Here is a 23,523-nt window from a genome sequence, read left to right on the forward strand (position 1 = left end):
TTTTATCTTCAAAATTGGAACGTTTTAAAGGGGTTTTTGGTACGTTTATTCAATATAATGAAGCGGGATGGGGTTTTAGGGGAACAACAAAGGTTGGCTGTGGTCGTCCTAGTTCCTAAAGGCGAGCCATTAACGGTTAAAGATTATCGTGCAATCTCGTTATTATGTGGTGACTATAAAATTTTTGGAAGGATCTTGGCTAACAGAATAAAAAAAGTCCTGGGCAGAGTGATTGACAAGGGACAATATGGGGTGCCGGGCAGGTCTATGTATGAAGGTCACGGTATGATTAGAAGTTTTATTGAAGAAAGAGTAAGATTAGGAAAGGGGGGGGGTATTGGCTATAGATTGGGAGGCGGCATATGATAGTCTGGAACGGGAGACGTTATGGAAGATCATGAGATGGCAGGGGTTTGGTGCGGAAATTATATCATGGGCCAAATTAATGTATCAGGAGGCAACCTTGCGTGTGCAGGTGAATGGGAGGTTGGGAGATCGAATTCAGATGGGAAGGGGTTTGCGTCAAGGTTGTCCCCTTTCACAAATTTTTTTTGCTTGTTTTCAAGATCCCTTTTATAGAGGGATAAGGGTTTTATTGGAAGCAAAGGGGATGGGTAATGTAAGGGATGGGGGAGCGGGCATTGTTGGATATGTCGACGATACGACGATTTTGGTGAGAGAAAACATGGATTTGATTCGGGTAGAAACGTTAGTGAAAGTTTTTGAAAAGGCTACTGGCATGACGATCAACATGGGGAAAACAAAGTATATGAATCTTGGAAAAGGGTCACGTGAGGACGGAATGGTTGCTGAAAGGTGGAAAAGGGTGGACCAAATAAAGATATGTGGGATCGTTTATGTAAATGATTTCAAGTTAGCACAGCAAATAAATTCCGTGCGTATCGTTGACAGTGTTCTGAAGCGCCTCAGTGGTTTAAGAGCTGCTAATTTAAGTTTGCAACAAAGGGTGATTACAACGAATGTGCTATTATATAGTAAACTATGGCATGTTACGGTAATATTTCCGATACTTCGTTGTGAGTTAAAAAGGCTACAAAAAAGTGTTTTTAGATTCATTTGGGGAACAGGGAGCGAATGGTTAAGTAGAGCGGTTGTCACACTCCCGGTTGGCCGTGGAGGGCTGGGTCTTATAGATGTCGAAAAGAGGATAATAAGTATGTATTTAAAACATAGTTATAAGCGGGAGGGAGGGGTGAAAGGAGACGGTCTTCATAGGATACATCAGGATATGCGACGGTGGTGGGGGGGTAGGGAGTTCATGATAGGTGAGGCAATGTTACGGGTATTTATAAACGTGAGGGATCCTTTACATATTAAATTGAGAAATCTTGATAGGGCAGATGGTAAGGCTTTGGTAGCGGCGGTAGAAGGAGTATATCCGATGTATGATTGGCGTAATATTTGGGGGCGTTTAAACAAATTGCGTTTAAAACCTAAAGTCAGAGAAGTTATGTATAGATTTTTACATGGAATATTGCCGTCAGGAATGGTTTTATTCTATAAGAGAATACGAGAGGATGGGGAATGCAAGGATTGTGGAGGATTGGCGACTATTTATCATACGGTGTATTTTTGCGATTGTATTGAACTTATAAGGGTTTGGATGGGTAAGGTTTTAAGGTTAGTGGGGGGAGGGGGGTTGCAGGTCTTGAGGGTTTTAAGTTTAGATATAACTGGGGTGAATAAAAGGGTTGAGAATGCGATTGGGTATATGATTACGGATTATATATACATGATGTGGGCTATGAGGGAGGCGGACGTGCGTGCAAGAATTTTTTTTTTTTTTTTTTTTTTTATATTTTATTTAAAACCAATACAGTTTAACATAAAAATAAAGAAACAGTATGGAACCTAATCAAATTAACTGACAAACGGATTGTACTTACATGCTCGCAAGATATTACAACAAAAACTTACATCAAGAACATAACTAAAAACAAAATTACATGTCACAGGGTCATGAATTGACATATATACAAAACCTTGCATATATATAAATTGTACATATAAATGACATCTGACAAAGGTTCAATACACTTGAACATAAAATATACAAAGAAGTTATATCAGTTAAATCCCATCCTTCACATTAATCAAAAAACCAAAACCTAACATCATAATCTGACTAGATAATCTACATACTTATCCCTAACAATACAGCTGAACATATCCCAACATACAAATAAACAGAAAAGAATACAGCTTAGAACACAATAACAAGCTCTATACTGTTACAATACACCCATATAAAACTTTCAGACAAATGGACTACGTCACTAAACTGTCTAGATATGTCTGTATACCATACAGACTAAAACTTAACATCAAGAACTTGCATGAACACCAAACCGGTATCAGGGTACAGACCTTAATTATAAACTTTAAAAAGAATCAATCATGCGTATATAAAGTATTACATAACGTCTGACCCATGACAAAGGCTCAATGCAATAGAAAGAGATATATATTTATATATATACACATACACACCCACACACCCACACCCACATCCACACACACACCCACACGTACACAAAAATTTTCACAAAATCACATTAATCATATGCACTGTATGCACAATGCAAAACAGGATATAAGTATATCTCATCGTGCAAAAACCCAGCACGTAACATAACTACAAACTAAAACACACTGCATGTCGCAAATAACTTATTTCTCAAGAATCATGTTATACAAGACTGATACACATCATAATTATACATAAAAAATCTACTATATTATACCTACATTCTGAAAAGTGTTATATCTACCATAACGAGACCTTGAGCTCTACATCCACACTTGGATGCCATAAAGTCCCAATGAAAACCAGGAAACCATTCCAAACCCACATTCACAACACTCTCACGACCCCCCCCCCCCAGGGAGGCGAGCCCGCTGTTGCCCCCTGACTCCAACCTATGAAAACCCCTTCATTCACTCATATCCAATCACAGATTTACGAGAATCCCTAACGTTAGCATTCTATACCCCTCTGAGAAAGCCTGATCCCACCTCCTCCCATACAAATCTCTGTTACGACACCTCGTACTATAGAACGTTACCGCAAGAACCTTTCTTCTCTCCTCACTATCCCCTCTCCCCCTCATCATCCACGACATATATATATAATCTACCATGATATAATCTAAAGCTCTTATGACACCCTCGTCTAACCCACCCATATCTAGACTTAGAGCACGCAAAACCGACACCCCACGGCCCCCCACCCTCTGTACCAACCTACTTAACCAGCACCTAACCTCCTCTAGCCCTTCACAAAAGTAAACTACATGGAACGCTGTCTCATCCCCTCCACAGATACCACACCCCCCACCCTCTACAACCTGTCTGTTTCGTAATATCTCACCAGACGGAAGGATCCCATGCAGAAAACGAAACATCACCTCACGCGCCCGAGGTTTTAACTTCAATTTACTAAATCTAAACCAAATACTCTTCCACGCATACATGGGGAACAAACCCTCAACTGGGACAACGCACCTACCTACAAGTAACCTACACAAAACCCTTATACGAACCTTTCTCAGTTCCCTAACCAACATAACAGCCCTCAAAACTATTTCACATTCCCTCAACTCCATTCCTCGATACCACATACCCAGCCTGTCGTGTATCCTTCCCAAACGCCCCGCGTTCACACCCTCACGCAACACTTCCCATTTAATGAACACACATTTAGCCCTCCGTCTCAAATCCAACAACCCCAACCCACCCTGACTTACAGGTAACATTACAACCTCCCTCCGTAACCAATCACAACGTGAACCCCATAAAAATTTGTACACCCGTCTTAGTATCCCCGCAATCGCTGTCCCTGTAATTGGGAACACAGCTGCAACATACCAAACCTTACTATACAATAAAATGTTCACGACTATCACTCGCTGTATCAGAGTTAGGTGCTGGGGTCTCAGAACACCTAGACGCCCCACGATCCTTTCCAATAACCTATCCGAATTTTCCTCCCGCGCCGCAACCATGTCATCCCTATAAATAATACCACAAATCTTTAAAGACACCGCCCATTCTTTAACAACATTACATCTCCCCCCCACACCCCCCACCCAAGAACCCAACCCCATGCACCTTGACTTCGCACTATTTACCTGCATACCCGTGGCACTTCCAAATAATTGCACCACCTCGTCCAACACTCTCATTGACATCCCTGCACGAAAGAGAACAGTGGTGTCGTCAACATATCCAATTAACCCCGGCCAGGCCCTCCCACCCCCCACACTTCCCGCACATGGCGTACATAAGCTACGGTCAACCATTCTATAAAAGGGGTCCTGGAAACACGCAAACAATATTTGGGACATGGGGCATCCCTGTCTAAGGCCTCTTCCCATTGCAATTTCCCTCCCCATACACCCATTAATCTGTATCCTCATTTTCGCCCCCTTGTACAACGTATTTACCCACTCGACTATTTCCTCCCCAAAACCCTGTCTCCTAAGTATAACCTGCAAAGCTCCCCTTTCCACTCTATCATATGCTCCCTGCCAGTCTAGAGCCAACAAAGCCGCCCCTCCACCCCCACCCTTAGCTTCCACAAAACTTCTCAGTATCCCATGTCCTTCAATCATCGACCTTCCCGGCAACCCGAACTGAGATTTTGACACCACCCTCTCCACTACACATTTGAACCTATTACCTAAAATTTTTGCAAACACCTTATAGTCTGCACACATCAGTGATATGGCTCGGTACTCCCGAAGGGTGGGCTGCCCCTTGACCTTCGGGACCAGCACTACTACTGCTGTTTCCTGCTTCTCCCCCAACTTACCCTTCTCCTTCATACTATTAAATAACCTAACTATAAATTCCTTTATCAACGCCCAATGTTGTAAATAAAATTCTACCGGGAGACCATCAATACCGGGAGCTTTCCCCTTCCTCATTCCCCTTAACGCATTCTCTATTTCCTCTGCCGTAATCGTCCCACCTAAAGCCTTTCGATCACTATTTCCTAAATTACACGTCACATACGTACACACCTTGTCCAATGCCCCGTCACCCACCCCCCCACTGTTCCAGTATTTCTCGTACCAAGCCTCCGCATACGCACACATCCCCTTCGTGGTTCGTATCTCCTGCCCTACTCTATAATTCCCAACCATCTCCGTTACCTCTAAACCTGATATAGCCGTCAGCGCCTGCCTTTGCTTTTGATGCCGCAAAACACACGCTGACGGCTTGTCGCCCCAAAGCACTTCCTCCACCCCTGCCTGCACCCTTACAGCTTGAAACCTTTCATTTTGCAACACCCTCAACCTCCCCTTTATTTCAGCTATTTCATCCATAGGAAAATTATTCCCACCCACCCCCCTCCCATAGCAACCTCTTAACCTATCCTCTAAATAGTTAGCCAGTCCATATTTTAAATTATTAATACGTTTTCCTTCTCTCACATAAAACTTTCTAATCCTTTCCTTTGCGACACTATCCCACCATGTCACAATGTCATCCACTCCCTGTTCTTCCACACTAAGCTCCCTCCATAGGACTGAAAACCCCTCCAACCCCTCCTCATCTCCTAACACACTTATATTTAATTTCCAATAACTTCTATATATGTCCGCGAGCGTCCCCCACCCAACCTCCACCACCACTGCCCTATGATCTGACATTGTAGTCTCAACAGTACTGAAAGATTTCACGTTCACTCCCTGAGAAAGGTACACTCTATCTAGTCTCGCAGCATAACCACTCCTAACAAACGTATATTCAGTCTCCCACACCGCTCCCCCAAAGGCATCACGTAACCTAACATCCCTTAATAAATCCCTAAGAGCCACAGACATATATCCAGCTCCTCTTGGGTCCACATCAGCCACCCTGATTACACTATTCCAGTCCCCACCAACTATCGCCACCTCTGGCAGTGCACTTAAGAAAAACACAAGATCCTCACACACAAAATCATTCTTTACCTTTATGTTATTTTCTGCCGGCGCATACACACTCACAAAAGACACACGCTTACCCATCCACCACCCATCCACACGCAACACCCTCCCTCCCCCTCCTCCCTCGCTTCTCTGCAAAACAAACGGGCTCGTCTCCCTTATTAAAATTCCCACACCACCTTTTAGACGGGGAGATGGCAGGGTAACTACCCGAAATCCTGCCACCTCCAACACCCTACCCTCTTTGAAATTGTGCTCCTGCAGGAACACAACATCCACTCTAGATTTATTCAGAAAATTACGAAACCAATCTCTCTTCATACCGCTACATAACCCATTAACATTTACAGACATACACCTAAGGCCTATTAAAGTTTCCACCCCTGCTTCCTCTCATCACTCTTTACAACTCCAGAGCTTGAATTTACGTTCAACACCTTCAGAGTGCTCTCTTTCCCTCCCCCCTTCTTCCGGTGCCTCCTATCATGGCTACCACCACCTACACCACTACCTTCACACTTCCCCTCAGTCTTTTTCCCAGGCCTTTGTGCAGGCGTAAGGACGTCATCAGAATCTGATGTAGCCGCCCTCTTTCTCGTGACAGTCATGTTACACATATCTTGATCAGATGTTACCTCTCGATGAACCTCCACCTCCACCTGAGAATGGTGTAATGAGTCAATGGATGACTCCAAACCACCATCACGTCCCAAATTATCATGTCTCAGACTTTCTGGAAGCGACGATTCTCCAATGACACCACGCTCAGATGTAACATCCCTCTCTGGTGGTGACAACGTCTTCAACACCTCCACCAATTCCTCCTCAATCTCAAGAACCTTCTCTTGTACTTGCTGCTCCTCCTTATCCACAGGAGACGACACCTGATCAGGCAGTTGGGGGCGGGACTCCAACTCACCACCAGTCCTGTGTGCCCGATCCACTATCTCGCTCCACAAAACACCACGCCCTCCATCCGATGTTTGTTCCTCACCTGCCACCTTTGAAGCAGGGGCTGCGACGTCCACCACAGGTCCAGGCACATGTCTTCGCTTGTCACAGGTCGCCGCTATGTGATCATACTCACCACATAGGCGGCACGTACGTCGTTGTCCTGGGTACATTACCATTACCTGCGTCCTGAAATCTTGTAGGTACACATAGGATGGTATTTGGTGCCTCAAAGTCATTTTGAGGTTGAAAGAACCCTCTGGAAAACCAGCATAGGCTCCTGCCGCCCACGTACCATGTTGAGCATAATGCACCGTCCCATACTTCTCAAAAACTTTCCTTATATCTGCCTCGTCCGCCTCAAAGGGAACGTTGCGTAACTTGATCCACGTATAATACCGTGAAACATCTATCATTCTTACAGTGACAGCTGGTGTGACGTTAAGACTCACGTCCTGAAACCTGGTGATTAACGATTCATAAACCGTTGCTGATAGCAGTTTGACGAAAATTCGTTGTCCTCCGTTCAATGCTACACCATACAAGTCACTATCTTGTACTCCATAAGTCTCCCGTATGATCTTTGGCAATAAGACTTGCGCAGAACTGGTCGTTATCGTTCCTTTAAGTAGCTCGATGCCTACAGTATTTATCCTTCGTCTCAGACTAACCGCCATCTTGACGATCACAGTGCACCTAAGTTGTTAGCCGAGGTGTGACAGCACCACTTCACACCACTGCAGCCAGGTAACTGACAAGGGCGCTCGCCTACACACAGCAGAGGGGTGCAGAGCACTACCGCACACTACCGTGGTCAGGCAGCGAATGTGTTCGTGCAAGAATTAATGCGTTGGCAGCAACTTTTTATAGGACACAGTGTAGGAATAAAGGGGTGTATGGAGGGAGATGGGAGAGAGATTTTAGTGAGGGTTATCGAAATTTCACATTAAGGGATTTATGGGATTTGCAAAATGGGTAAGGGGACACAACGGGCTATTTTCCTAGACTTGGGTGTGAGCATGGAGTGCTGTTTATAAGGATGTATAATTGAGTTTTGATATCTATGGGCAATATGGTTATTGCCCCGAGGGTTTCAGGAACTAAAAAGTTATTATTTAGAAATGTGTTGTACTACGATTGCATATTATCATTTATCATGCATAAATCATTTCAAGGACTTTATGATGAAAATTTTCAATGACTCAAATATGTTATAGGTGTCTTTAATGATTTTGATTCAAGTGTAATGTTTATAAAAAAAAAAAAAAAAAAAAAAAAAAAAAAAAAAAAAAAAAAAGTTTTTCCTAGCATAAGCTACTGGTTCTTATTTTGTTATATTTTATGCTGTGTTAGTGTGCTTTTCAGTAATATTATATTACATGTAACTACTTGCTTCATTTTTTCTTAGTTCCGCTGAGATGTAAAATTTCACATCGTAGTTTTGTTTTGTTATATTGGATGTTTTTATTGTGACTTTAGTATTATCCCGTTACCTTCTTTGTATCCTAAATACCTATGTATGTTAAGATCTTGTGATAATCGCCTAAATTAATGTTTGAGTATCGTGGTGCTCTGTTAAGCACCTGAGATCTTAGATTTAGTCTCTCATACGTGTGTGTTGACAGGCAGAAACCTCACCTATGTGTGCTTGTGTATGTGTGTCATTGTGCGTGTTTAGTTTTTTTTTATATCTCTTCTTTTATTGTACAATCTTTATAATTTCCAGTGTTTGATGTTTTGTATAAGTAACCTTGTTAGAGATGTTCTTTAACAAATAAAACAATATCACTGTAATGTATAGTGTTGAGTGTGAGTGTATATTCACTGTAATATACGGTGTGTTGTGTGTGAGAGTGTATTACCATTGTAATATACAGTGTGTTGGGTGTGTGTGTATTACCACTGTGCAGTATGGTATCAATATTAGGTTTCGGGTTAAGTGAAATTCTAGTGCAGTAAGCTTTTGTCGTGTATCTTTTAATATATTTCTGCTATTTGTATCGCACTGTTTTAAATAAAATATATAAAAAAAAAAAAAAAATTCACTCACTATTGACCCCCTTATAGACTTTATCGAGTTATCACAAGATAAGTCTACACAATGCACTATAAACGTGTAACTAAAATATATGTGGGCTCTGAAGGCCATTGTAAACATTTAATTGTATGTGGAAAACCTCCGTAAAAAAAAAAAAAAAAACTGACAGCATTGTTAGCCTCAGAATGAGATGTAACCAATTTTGATACAAAACAACTGTGTTTTTGGGAAATAATCCTTGATTTAATTTACACGAAGAGAATATTAAATACCGTCCACACGAGAGATATTGGATGGACACTAAAACTGCTACAGTTAACAATAGATGACCGTGCCTATGTGGAAGATTTAATTAATATCCCGCCATTTAATAATAAACATGATACCGCCGTTGTTCTTGTGAGCAAAACTATGCCATACAGATTCCATGACAGTTTGGCGACGGAAGAGAATTAAAACAACCAATATCTATAGTTTACAATAAATGGGTGACTATATATGTGTAAAATAGATCCTAGAAGACTTAAACACGGAGGAGTAATGTAAGTCACACAGCCGAAGTCAGAGTCGAGTGTTGAAGGAGGTGTGAGGGAGGCGAGGTGGTCCCCTCTGACCGGTGGATGGTCACTAGTACCACTCACTACCACGGATACTCTCCACTACTCCTTTTACCTCTACTCTTCTCGGGTAATATTGATTTAGTGGGAATATTTGTCAGCAAGAACCTCTGATGTCAAGGTTGTGGTATTGACACGTCTGCGGTACTGTATATTATAATGGTGTTGACACAAGAGGTTCCGTGTTGTATCATTCAATTAAATTATTTAAATAATTACGTAATCTGTTGCCTTATGTTCTGGATCTTCTACAGTGTTCTTTTAGTGAAGTCTTAAACAAATTTTTGCATGCTATATTAAAATTATCTCGGTTTGAAGAATAATAGCTTATTAGATCCTAGCACTATTCAAATACTAGAAATACTTCACTAAAAGTATTTGGCTTCAAGTATGGTATGCATGACATGCCAAACATTTTACCAAAATGTTTGTATAATTGCATTCTGGGTTGGACTTTCTTATATTTAAATGTCCCGTATTCTCCAGTAAATAGTTCTGTGGGTGATTCAAGAAGAAATTGTACATAGGGAGCGCATAACCCGTGGGGGTGACGGCCCTTCTGAGGAATGAAAGCCTTTCTTCTTTGCACCTTCAAACTAAAGGTGCACAGATCCTCTTCCTTTATTATAATCAGAAAGAGGCATTCCTTAATTCAAACCTGTGTACGTCCCTTTTGCCGTATATCCCTTATGGGTCAAATGTTCCTTGGCTTTCTGCTTACCTCGAGGTAGCAACTTTAATGCTTCTTTAAGGGCCTTTTTTACAAGGAACTTGACATATTATCCCCTCTTCTCAAACTTCAGTAACTGTTATTCCTCCGGTGCACTGACCAGTGGGTTTAGTACTTCAATCTCCCTTTAAAAAAAAAAGTGGGGGGGGGGGCAAAGGCCTACCTATTAAAGGTTTACTGCAATATTTTAGAAGTCTTTTCTGTTGGTGCGACCCTGCCCATCTACATGTAGGGAGGATTACAAATTAATTTGGCCTAAATTATGATGGGTGCGCAGTTATCTTCAGTAGGGCCTAAACTTTGACTGTTGGTACAAAAGGGGAATTAAAATGTCATCTTCCCCCCCCCCCCTCTCTGATATACCTTGATGCTGATAAAAGCTTGGGAGTATTTTGATAAGACATTGAATTTATTCTCCTGCCCTTCCCCATACAGCTTCACTGGTTTCCCCTTTCCATTTATCCACTTGTGAAAGTGTACATGTGAAATAACTACCCATTACTAACCATATTTCCCTCCCAGTAACCTTTTTAACTGGGTACAAAACAGAATTTTATTCACTTGCACTTCCCCCCCCCCCCCAATACCATGTTGGCATACTCTGAATAGTGGTGCAAAAATCAATTGGGTGAAGGTTATAAAATCCTCAGTTATAGAACTTCATCCATTAACTAAAAGACCCTTTGCTGAAGTTGCCTTTTAAGGCAGCCAACTTTGAGACTTCTCAAGCTCCTTGTAAATCCCATTCCTGCTGGTATAGGATTTCCACTAGGTCACTTTCAAAGTAGTGACACTCCCACTATACTGTCCCTACTAAAAAAATTCACACTTTACCCAAGTATTTTGATTATTCAATTGTGGCCTTTTCTAAGCTTCAGTCTAGTACTCGTATAAACCACTTTCTCAAGATAACAATTTCTTTATACAGTAGAACCTCAGTTTTCCTATGCCCTGGTTTTCGTAGGATTCAGTTTTCAACTACTTTTTTTCGTCAAAATTTTGTCCCAGTTTTTGTACATCCACTGGGTTTTTGCAGAGTTGACAATGGTCTGCCGTACCAAAAGCGTCCACCTGCCTGCGCCCACACAAAGCATCCCATGCATTCTAACTGTCTGGCTTTGTTTCTCATTGGGTTAGAATTACCCCATACATTCGTCTGAAACATTTCATACCTTTTTTTTTTTTTTTTTTGTGTGTGTGTGCACTTGTTTGAGTGCGACTGATAAGCCACCATGGGGCCAAAGAAAGTTCCAAGTGCCAGCCCTTTGATAAAGAAGGCGAGAAATATCACCCTGACAAAGCTGTTGCAAGCAGTGTCTGCAACACGTTCAATGAATATTGTTCCATTTTAGGCAAATCTTAGACACCAGAAACAGACCTCTCTGGACAGATTTTTTGGTGCGAAAGGGTCCCAGTGACTCCAGCTGGTCCTAGTGCTCCAGATAGGGCCTTGATACCTGAAGCCCTTGTAGAGGGATTTCCTTCCAAACAATAACTTCTCCTCCCTCTCTCCTCCTTGCAGTCTTCAATATGCCAACAAGTTTTCAATAAATGTAAGATGTTAAATGTTCAATTATCCATTTCTTTTGCCATTTACATTTATTTCTCATAGTTTTCTGTATGTTTGTTTTTCCTCCAGTTTACATTTATTTCTCATAGAATTTTTTCTGTATTGTGAAAATTACAATTTATAGTACAAACGCACTTTAAATACCTCAATAAAATGTATTTTTTAATATTTTTGGGTGTCTGTAACAGATGAGTTGGATTTCTATTATTTCTTATGGAAAATAGTGCTACAGTTCTCGTACAATTCCATTTTCGTCAGACTTTCTGGAACAAATTAATCGCTAAAGCTGAGGTTCCACTGATTAAGAAAAAAAAAAATTCCTAAATGAATTAACCCTTAAACTGTCCGAACGTAGATATGTTGACGTGTGGCAGGCTCTGAACGTACATTTTTAAACTTGCTTTCAAATGGGGGGAAAATAAAGGTTGGAGCGCTACGCACATGAACGTAGTTCTACGTTTGGACAGTTTAAGGGTTAAATGATTTGGCTTCCTCTTCCTGCAGTTTTAGCATTTTTGTATGCTAAAATACATTAAATTTGTTGCATACCCCTCCCTTTAATTTCCTTCCCCCAACACTTTATATTAAAATACTTCCCTTGTAACATAATCCTAGCTTAATTACTTTCTATTGAGTTATCCCTGCCACATAATGCTTCCTAATAATAAATTAAGAAACATAACCTAATAGTTTCCAATTTTAAACCTGTTGAAAAATGTTGTGACTATGACTTGACTGGCATTAACTATAACCTTAACTTTTAGGATGATCCACTTGTGCATATCTACACTTATCTTGACTGTAGTGATGGGCCAGAAGTCAACAGATATGGACAAGCTGCTGAATTGGTGTTTGGATGCAAAACTCCACAAGACAGCACCTGGACCAGAAAACTCTTTGCATAAACAGGTGACTTCAGTTTCAATCTATTAATCTTCATTTTTACAGCCTTTCCTGTTGTAAAACCTTTTTGAGTTGCTAATTTTTCAACCTTTAATTTTTGACTATTATTTATTTTTTTCCTTTCCCTCTGTTAACTTGTTGGCAACTTTAGTTTGGGTATTGGCAGATATTCTTAAAATTGCTAGTGTAATTTAATATTTTTTTCCCTAACTAGTTTGCAGTGAGTTTCATGATTTCCTAAATATTTATGTAAACTGTATGCAGAAAATTAACTGCCTAGGAATCAACATTTAAACTTTGTGGCTAGACATGTATTTTCATACATAGCAATACCCTCTCCCCCTCTCTCTATATATATATATTTTTTTTTTTATTATCACGCTGGCTGATTCCCACCAAGGCAGGGTGGCCCGAAAAAGAAAAACTTTCACCATCATTCACTCCATCACTGTCTTGCCAGAAGGGTGCTTTACACTACAGTTTTTAAACTGCAACATTAACACCCCTCCTTCAGAGTGCAGGCACTGTACTTCCCATCTCCAGGACTCGAGTCCGGCCTGCCGGTTTCCCTGAATCCCTTCATAAATGTTACTTTGCTCACACTCCAACAGCACGTCAAGTATTAAAAACCATTTGTCTCCATTCACTCCTATCAAACACGCTCACGCATGCCTGCTGGAAGTCCAAGCCCCTCGCACACAAAACCTCCTTTACCCCCTCCCTCCAACCTTTCCTAGGCCGACCCCTACCCCGCCTTCCTTCCACTACAGACTGATACTCTCTTGAAGTCATTCTGTTTCGCTCCATTCTCTCTACATGTCCGAACCACCTCAACAACCCTTCCTCAGCCCTCTGGACAACAGTTTTGGTAATCCCGCACTTCCTCCTAACTTCCAAACTACGAATTCTCTGCATTATATTCACACCACACATTTCCCTCAGACATGACATCTCCACTGCCTCCAGCCTTCTCCTCGCTGCAACATTCATCACCCACGCTTCACACCCATATAAGAGCGTTGGTAAAACTATACTCTCATACATTCCCCTCTTTGCCTCCAAGGACAAAGTTCTTTGTCTCCACAGACTCCTAAGTGCACCACTCACTCTTTTTTTCCCTCATCAATTCTATGATTCACCTCATCTTTCATAGACCCATCCGCTGACACGTCCACTCCCAAATATCTGAATACGTTCACCTCCTCCATACTCTCTCCCTCCAATCTGATATCCAATCTTTCATCACCTAATCTTTTTGTTATCCTCATAACCTTACTCTTTCCTGTATTCACCTTTAATTTTCTTCTTTTCTACACCCTACCAAATTCATCCACCAATCTCTGCAACTTATATATATATATATGTCGTGCCGAATATGTAAAACTGGTCAATTAGCAAGAACTCATTTAAAATTTAGTCTTTCCTAAAATTTTCTCTTATACGTTTAAAGATATATTTTTTCATTAATGTTAATGTAAAAATTTATAATTTTGCACCAAAAGAAACTTGGAAAACTTACCTAACCTTATTATAAAAAGAACAATTTATTTTAGCCTAACCCAACTAAATATATTTTAGATTTGTTTACAATAATTTAATACTAAACAAACAGTGAAATATTTTTTTTTCATTAGGTTCAGAATGATTTTGGCGAAATTATTGCATACACAAATTTTAATTTGTCCTATATAGCAAGATGAGCATTGCTATTTAAGCCAAGATCGCAAGTTCTGCCTATTCGGCACGACGTGTGTGTGTGTGTGTATATATATATATATGCAATAAGATCACAGTAAACAGGTGATTTCAAAATATGCAAAACAACCACTCTGAAAGAATAGAGAAATTCCAAGCGCTTTCGTGACTACTCACGTTATCAAGGAACTATGAAAGTGAAGCATCCAAGGAAGCTATATAAGGGGTCGGCCAGCACCTCGCTATCAGATCCCACAACGGTTAAACACGTGACGCGCGGTGAGCCAACTTGGATAGGTCCTTTGCAAAACTCACCCCCAAGCTATTTATTTGTCCAGTGTATTATTAAATTCTTCCCAAATTCTATTAATTATAAATGGATCTAATTTATATAAACCAAAGGAAATATTCATATTATTGTCAAAACTGCTTTTTACGAAACAAGATTCAATTATATTCCTGTCGACCATGGACTTGTTTGATACTACTTTCTCAACTTTTTGAAAATCAATTGGATGGTTAAAATCTCTTGCATGAATAAATAGAGCATTGGAATCTTGTCCAGTTCTAATGCTATATTTATGTTGTTTTAATCTTAGTTCGAGATTTTTACCAGTTTGACCGTAATAAACTTTATCGCAATTTTTACAAGGAATCTTAGACATATCCAAGAAATGTAATTGATAAATCTTTTAAAGTTGCTAGGAACACTTTTTATAATCCAAAAAAGGGCAACCAGCCTTATTCAACTAAAAATATGTTGGTTCTCCCTTACCATGAAAACTTGGTTGATATGCCTTCTCTTCTTAAGACTTTTAATATTAAAGTTGTATTCAAAAATCTTGATACAGTAAAAAAACTTTTGATTAAGAATTCCCCCCCAAAATGCTGATGGATGTGTGTATAAGATTCCTTGTAAAAGTTGCGATAAAGTTTATTACGGTCAAACTGGTAAAAATCTCGAACTAAGATTAAAACAACATAAATATAGCATTAGAACTGGGCAAGATTCCAATGCTCTATTTATTCATGTAAGAGATTTTAACCATCCAATTGATTTTGAAAAAGTTGAGAAAGTAGTATCAAGCAAGTCCATGGTCGACAGGAATATAATTGAATCTTGTTTCATAAAAAGCAGTTTTGACAATAATATGAATATTTCCTTTGGTTTATATAAATTAGATCCATTTATAATTAATAGAATTTGGGAAGAATTTAATAATACACTGGACAAATAAATAGCTTGGGGGTGAGTTTTTTCAAAGGACCTATCCAAGTTGGCTCGCCGCGCGTCACGTGTTTAACCGTTGTGGGATCTGATAGTGAGGTGCTGGCCGACCCCTTATATAGCTTCCTTGGATGCTTCACTTTCATAGTTCCTTGATAATGTGAGTAGTCACGAAAGCGCTTGGAATTTCTCTATTCTTTCAGAGTGGCTGTTTTGTATATATATATATATATATTTATATATATATATATATATATATATATATATATATATATATATATATATATATATATATATATATATATATATATATATATATATATATATTTATATATTTGAACCCTCGAGCTAAGAACCACTCCCGACATGACATTATGTAAGTGTGCTTTTGTAAGTATATTTTCGGGGGTCTGATACAGATTAATCTAGTTTACATTATTCCTGATGATAGGAAATTCATTCAGTAATATGTATATACATTTCATCATTCAACACTTTCACCATCACTATTACATAATCTCTCTGCAGAGGCACTTGCATACAGCAGTTTATATGTCCCTCCAAACTGCCAGTATCCTAAACCCCTCCTTTAAAATGCAGGCATTGTACTTCATATTTCCATATATAATCGACTTAATCTTTTGAAATAATGTATTTAATTTCTTGCATAACTCCTTTAAAAGGAACGAGCACATTAGATACTCCTTCCCTCTAGGGGAAAACGTCTTCAAACGCTACACCCCTTGAATGTCATCTTCAGTCTTAAGAAATTGAAGTAATTCTGATTTAAATTTTTAATTAGGTTCGTGAATAAAAAGCTTTAACCCTTTGACTGTCGCAACCCCCAATCCTGAGGTGTCTCCTGGCGTCGCAAAATTTAAAAAAAAAAAATTATTTTTTCTTGTGAAATGATCGAGAATCTTTTCCCGATTTGTAATGACACCAAAAAAACGAAATTTCGTGGAAAACTGACTGAATTATGCTCTCGCGAAGTTAGCGACCTCGGCGCTGTTTACAAATCGGCAATTTCGCCCACTTTGAGCCCTATTTTCGGCTAATTCCATTGTTCCAGTCGCCCAAACTCATAGCTATTTCTTTAGAACTCCATTTTTTCTATTGAGTACAAGAAACTGCCCATTTACCGATTTCAACTACCTAATAATGTGGTCAGAAATTTGCAATTTGGCCAATTTCACGAAAACTAAAAAATATGACAATTTCAAAATAAGGTCCAGAATGAACAATGCAGACATTCCTGGTTCTAAAATAACATTTTCTTTGCTCATCAGTCATGTCTCCAGGCCCCTCTGATATTACTCTTGCTTTCTATTTTGAATTTTTATTCTAACAAAAAATAGAAGACTTACTATTATGCAGACTACTGCAATACTGTAACAATTGTATAAATAACATCAACCCATTCATGACTGCATATTAGAATGGCTAGTTGGACATTTATTGGACAATGGCATCATTTGTTTACTTTTGAACATTGGCAAAAATCAAACATTTCCCCTACTTTGAGCTCCATTTCTAGGTTCTTTTTATAGAAAAATCAATCGAAATCACTATTTCTATAATATGTTTTCCATTCTATCAAATGAGACCAAGGAAACGAGAATACAATCATAAATACTATACGAAAATAGACCACAAAGTCGGCATTTTAATTAAAAAAAATCGGTAGTTTTTTTTTCTCATTATGCACTGCGTGCTCCAGGATTTTTTTATATGGTGCACACTGATCACAGACCCATTCTCTCACATGTGGGCCTACCAGCTTTCTCCTGCTTGATTTGAAGCCGCTAGAATTTGAGTATATATACGTCAAACACGGTACCTCGTAAGACGTATATATACGGCCGCGACAGTCAAAGGGTTAATGGACAAAATTAAATTAAACGTAATTTTTCTTTCTTGTATTGCTGCTTTTTGCAGCAGTTATCACACACACCTGGTTAATGTCGGCTACTATAATAAAGAACTAGTTTAATCTTAATATCAGTGTTAACTGTTAATACAACCTTTCAAATATCCTTATCTAAAATCTCTACCTGAAACTTCCAGCCTCGCCTGCTAAAAGGCCCCATGGCTTTTGTAATTCTGCAGGGGTATTGTGTGACACTAAACCTGTTAGCTCAGGTTGCACACCTCCCATATCCATCCTGTGAATGGAAGATTATATGGATACATAAAAGGCTTCATTACTGTTTACCCCCCCCTTTTTTTAGGACAAATCCATAAAATATCTTGTCATGTATTTTACTGTCTATTCCAGAAACTCTAGGTATTCCTCAAATTAGTGGATAATTAAGCAGTATTAGACCATAAAGCTGACCATGTGCAATGCATTTGGCTTTAGGAGTGTTCATCTACCAAGTGGACTTTAGACAAAGCCTAAGCTGAGCTACATAACATTGCTAGTTGCTCTACTTTAGATTTGTCACTAAAAAAATCATCTTTGGATTCTAACTCCATTAACATTTGCTCTATTAATTTTTTTTTTTATCAGCCATCTCCCACCAAGGCAGGGTGCCCCAAAAAACTTTCACCATCATTCACTCCATTACTGTGTTGCCAGAGGTGCACTTGCACTACAGTTATAAAACTGCAACACTAACACCCCTCCTTTAGAGTGCAGGCACTGTACCTGCCAGTTTCCCTGAATTCCTTCATAAATGTTACTCTGCTCACACTCGACAGCACAGTCCTCAAAATCATTTGCCTTCATTCACTATTTTGTTCTATCCCCTCTACCCCTCCTCAGCCCTCTGGGTAAGTTTTGGTAATCCCACACCTCCTAATTTCCAAACTACAAATTCTCTGCATTATATTCACACCTCACATTGCCCTCAGACATGACATCTCCACAGCCTCCAGCCTTCTCCTTGTTGCAACATTTACCACCCATGCTTCACACCCATACAAGAGCATTGGTATGACTATACTCTCATACATTACCCTCTTGGCTTCCATGGACAGAGTTAGGCTCCACAGACTCCTAAGTGCACCACTCCTTTTTCTCTTCAATTTTATGATTTACTTCATCTTTCATAGACCCATCTGCTGACATGTCCACTCCTAAATATCTGAATACATTCACCTCCTCCATATTCTCTTCCTCCAATCTGATATCCAATCTTTCATTACCTAATTTTTTTTTTATCCTTGCCTTATCTCTCCTATACAGTATTTTTAATTTTTTTCTTTTACATACCCTTCCAAACTTGTCCACTGACCTCTGTGACTTCTCTCCTAATGCTCAATAAAATAAATTTTTCTTTGGGATACTGAGTAACTTAGTCATGAAGTAATTAAATGATTGAATCCATGAAACCTTTTCAAATTCCTCTTCCAGATTTTAGATCTTGGCTGCTCCAGTGAGCATTTCATGAGGCTAAAACAAAGGGGTTAACATGCCCTACATTTTTACTTCTATTACGAATCTACCCCTAATAAATTAAATTAAAAAAATTCTTCTTGCCTAGCATTTTAAAAGCAGTGATTCTAGAAAAACTAAATTTTCTAAAGTAAAATAGCTCTTCTGTTAATATTTAGAGTATGACTATTTGTCTTGGGCTAAAGTCATTTAATTATTTTTTTTTTTCTCTCCAGTGTTCACCATGGAAAGATAGGTCTTGCTGTACGGAAGAAACTGCACATAAAGTTCATAATGACAACATCTATAACTTCAATTACAACCACTGTCGTAATATGTCTAAAAAATGCAATGAACATTTTTTACAAGATCATTGCTTTTATGAATGTTCACCCAATGTTGGCCCTTGGGTTGTATCAGTAAGTTTATCCTTTAAATACAGTGGAACCTTGGTTGTCAAATTTAATTTGTTCCAGATGTTTATTCAGCACCCAAAATGAACTACAACCAAAGCTACTTTTCCCATAAGGAATATTGTGGACAGAATTAATCCATTCTAGATCCCAAATGACAATAGTGGAACCTCTTAAAGATTTTAATCCGTTCCATGACCTTGCTTGCATCTGGATTTGCTCGTATGCTGATTCAATTTTCCTCATTTAAATGGAATTAATCCGTTCCTGTGGAATTCCAGGCACGAGAAAATACTTCAATAATTTCCCTAATATCAAATCTATGGCTTATTTATATATCACAATTCATCTAATATGACTAAACAATATAATTAGCATAGAAACCCGATATACATGTATACTCTAGAATGAACAAAATACGTCATTATGTGACAGGTGGAGGCGGCCAGAACCACTCCCACATTGTTGTGGTAATCACTGCCCTCTAGTGACAGCCCTTTGAAGCAGTCTTTTATGATTATTATATAGTACATTATTATACATGTATTATACATATAATATACGTATTATTATTACAATATAAATAATTGTGAATTTTTATTCACAAAAAATAGATTTACTGTTATGCAGACTACTGCATTATTGTAATAATTGGATAAATGTCAACCCATTCATAATCTATTTCTGTAATGCGTCTTCCATTCTATCAAATTAGTCCAAAAAAGAGAATAAAACTATAAAAACCATACGAAAATACCACTAAGGTGTGGCTAATGGCTGAAAAGTGAACTTCATTATTTATGATCCGATTTCTTTCATGTTTGGTGTACGTTAAAAAGCATCTTTCCATCATACATTGCCGAAGTTTCAATAAGATAGTCCAACAAACAAATGAGATCCAATTCCCTAGAGTAAGAGCTCCTCACCAGCGTCAAGGAACCTCCCTTGAGGCCCGCTCGCTTATGAAAATTTTGCTCGCGTATGAAAGCAAAAAAATCGACCAAGCGATTACTCGTATTTGGAGAAACTCGCGCATGGATGCGCTCGCAAGTGGAGGTTCCACTGTATTAGTAATTTATTAAATGTACTACTACATAAAACTGTAAAAATGAATTCTAACAAACTTTAACTGGAATATTGTACAGTAAATGAAAACTTACTGCCTCTCTCCTGTCAGAGGAGAGCTAATGACATACTGAAGCAGGTGGTGGAGAAGAGGGGGTATGTTACTGCTTGGAAGGACTCACTTTTTATTAATGTCAGGCAACTATTCTGGTTCTTTACTAAGGAATTGGATTTGTGCTCTAGTTCCCTGAATTGAGCCCGAATATCTTCCATCACTCCCCACAGGCACTGCATAATCCCTACAGGTTTAGCACTCCATGATTATAATATCCTGTTTTTTAAACCGACTACTAACACTTTGTTCTTGTTCTTTGGTAACAAAAAACCTGTCAAATAAGTCTTGTTTCAGGCTCCATTTTCACACTTTCCTAAATTGAGACATTATGCTGTCATTTTTACGTGTTAGACAGATGGCCACTGCTGTGTCTAGATGGTGTTTTTCAGCAACCTCATGTACTTCACACCATTTAGCACACATTTCCTTGACAAATCAAATGGCTTCTCACAAAAAAAAAAAAAAAAAAAAAAAAAAAAAATTTGCACTGAAACTGCAAAATATGTTAGATGCACAACATGCAAGTTAGTGGCTATGCAGACTTGAACCCATACTGTTGACTCATTGTCCAGTGTGCATTCTGTGAGCACGTGACCTGAGCCATTCATTGTCGGTCAACAACCAAGAGAACATATAAAAACCAGGACATTTTCTTTTCTTTCAAATTCCTTGCTCAAAAAACAAGATTTGTTTGACAAGTAATGCAGTCGATAGCTGAGGTTCTACAGTATTTTTCAAAGGTTTTCAGTTTTAGTATTTGAAATACAGCCTCTCCTCACTTAATGATGGAGTTCCATTCCTAAGACCACGTTGTTAAACGAATTCATCACTGAGGAGCATATTATAATGGTAGCGAGTTTGTGTTGGCCGTCTTGGATGTTTTAATGTCGCCTTTGCACCATTTATAACATTTCTGGTATATTTTGAAGTGTTTATACAGTAGTGTATTGTATATTGAAATAAACAGAATAGAGGAAATCGGCTCCAATATACATTATTTAGGTATTAATGCTGGTCAGAGCCAGTCATAAGTCGGAGGTGTTGGTAAATGAGTACGTCATTAAGTAAGGAGAGGCTGTACTTGCCAGCATGGATGTACTTTATTATTAAAGTTCCAGAGTGGTGTAAGTGCTTGTTTTAAATGATTAATACTTGGTTAAGTTGCCTTCATTAAGATTGTCTAGTTGTAAGAGCTAAAGTTAACTCTTGCCCTTGTGTGTATACCACAAATTACTTTTTAGTCTTGCACTGTAGTTAGCCCAAGAATTCACAATGTATTTACTAAGTAAGTCTGTTTTAAAATTATTGTATGCTAGTTTAATTATTGATGGACTTGGTATTCTGATGACATATCTACACTGCAGGAGACTCGCACATGGCGGAAGGAGCGCTTCTACAAAGTTCCCTTGTGTGCCAGTGATTGTGATGCCTGGTTTAATGACTGTGCTGAAGATTTTACCTGCACTGACAACTGGTCAAGAAATTTTGATTGGTTAAATGATACTGGATGCTCCTCGAAGTGTTTAACTAATTTTTGCCCAAAGGGGTCAGAATGTATGACCTTCAGAAAAATATATGGGAATGCTTCCAACTTCTGTGAAAAGGTATGCCTAAGTAAACCTTTGTTTCCCAAATTTGCAGTAATTGGGAATGTGCCACTTTACCAGTGTTTTTTGTAGCCAGGCAAAACTTATCCTTTTGATTTAATGCTTTAGTGTTGACCATTTCTTCTTTCAACACACCAGCCATATCCCACCAAAGTAAGGTGGCCCAAAAAGAAAAACAAGCTTCTCTTAACTTTAGTAATGTATACAGGAGGAGTTACTAGCCCCTTGGTCCCAGCATTTTAGTCGCCTCTTTCAACACTCGTAGCCTAAGGAGGCAGAATTCTGTTCTACTTCCCCATGAAAATCCCCATTTCTTGCATTACTAAATTATTTCAGGGAAATTAGTATTGGTGTTCTCATACCCCCTTCCTCCCTCTATTTGTAAATGTAAATACTGAAATTTAGTTTAAAATTTTTCCCTGGAGATTTTAACCTTTGCAAGTGTTATCCTACTTGCAGGTGCTCAAACTAATCTTAGGCTTTGCTGAGTATGGTAAATACTATGTGCATTATTGTAATTTGCTTAAAATTCTGTGTAGTCTTGTGTACCTCTTAGTGCTAAATTCTCCCTACATTAACATGTAAAATTTCCTTTAGGTTTGGGATCATGCTTGGCAGTATACTAAAGACTCGGAACCATGTATGAGATTATGGTTTAATGGATCAGTTGGCAACCCAAATGATGCTGTTGCTAGACACCATGCACACCTCATTGCTGGAGCTTCTACCAAGCATCTAGACTACCTATTGTTCGGCTTTCTGCTTATGATACTTTGGAGAACCATTTGTGTATTTTAAAATTCTCCAGAGCTCTATTGCAAGTTAACTGAGCTTTCAATAAACTTTTTTATTTTCTTTTTGCAAAAGGTGACTTATTTCCCAGGAATCTGGTATGTTATTCTCTGGTCAACATGACCCTTTTGGGTTTAGCACTTTAGTCAGAATTTATTTATTCTTGTCATATATCTTATTCAAATGCCACTACTGAATGCTCTAAACTTAATTTTTAACCATGGTTGCAGGGTTAAGATTTTTTACTGATGGTTAATGTACTTATATAGAACAGCAATACCTTGCATTGTATGGTTAAGGAGTGTCAAAAAAATCTTACTACACAATACTGTACTCCTCAAGGTATTTTCTTTTATGTATGCATTAAAAGATTAAATGCATTTGATCACATATTTTAGCAGTTTGCTTAGTACAAATCAATGCACACAACTTGCAAATAAATTACAGAAGATAAAAACATAGT

At 38.7% G+C, this 23,523-nt stretch overlaps 1 protein-coding gene across 1 annotated transcript; it reads left to right on the top strand.

Annotated features, from left to right (window-relative positions):
- The first annotated feature begins 9,479 nt into the window (after positions 1-9,479).
- Positions 9,480-23,134, top strand: LOC128694525 (folate receptor beta-like). Its single transcript, XM_070086275.1, has 5 exons — positions 9,480-9,633; positions 12,628-12,772; positions 19,305-19,487; positions 22,026-22,265; positions 22,866-23,134. The coding sequence occupies exons 2-5, from the start codon at positions 12,629-12,631 to the stop codon at positions 23,064-23,066; spliced, it is 768 nt and encodes a 255-aa protein (XP_069942376.1). The 5' UTR covers positions 9,480-9,633; position 12,628; the 3' UTR covers positions 23,067-23,134.
- Positions 23,135-23,523: the final 389 nt, after the last annotated feature.

This window comes from Cherax quadricarinatus, chromosome 18 (assembly GCF_038502225.1).
Source record: "Cherax quadricarinatus isolate ZL_2023a chromosome 18, ASM3850222v1, whole genome shotgun sequence".
NCBI lineage: Eukaryota > Metazoa > Arthropoda > Malacostraca > Decapoda > Parastacidae > Cherax > Cherax quadricarinatus.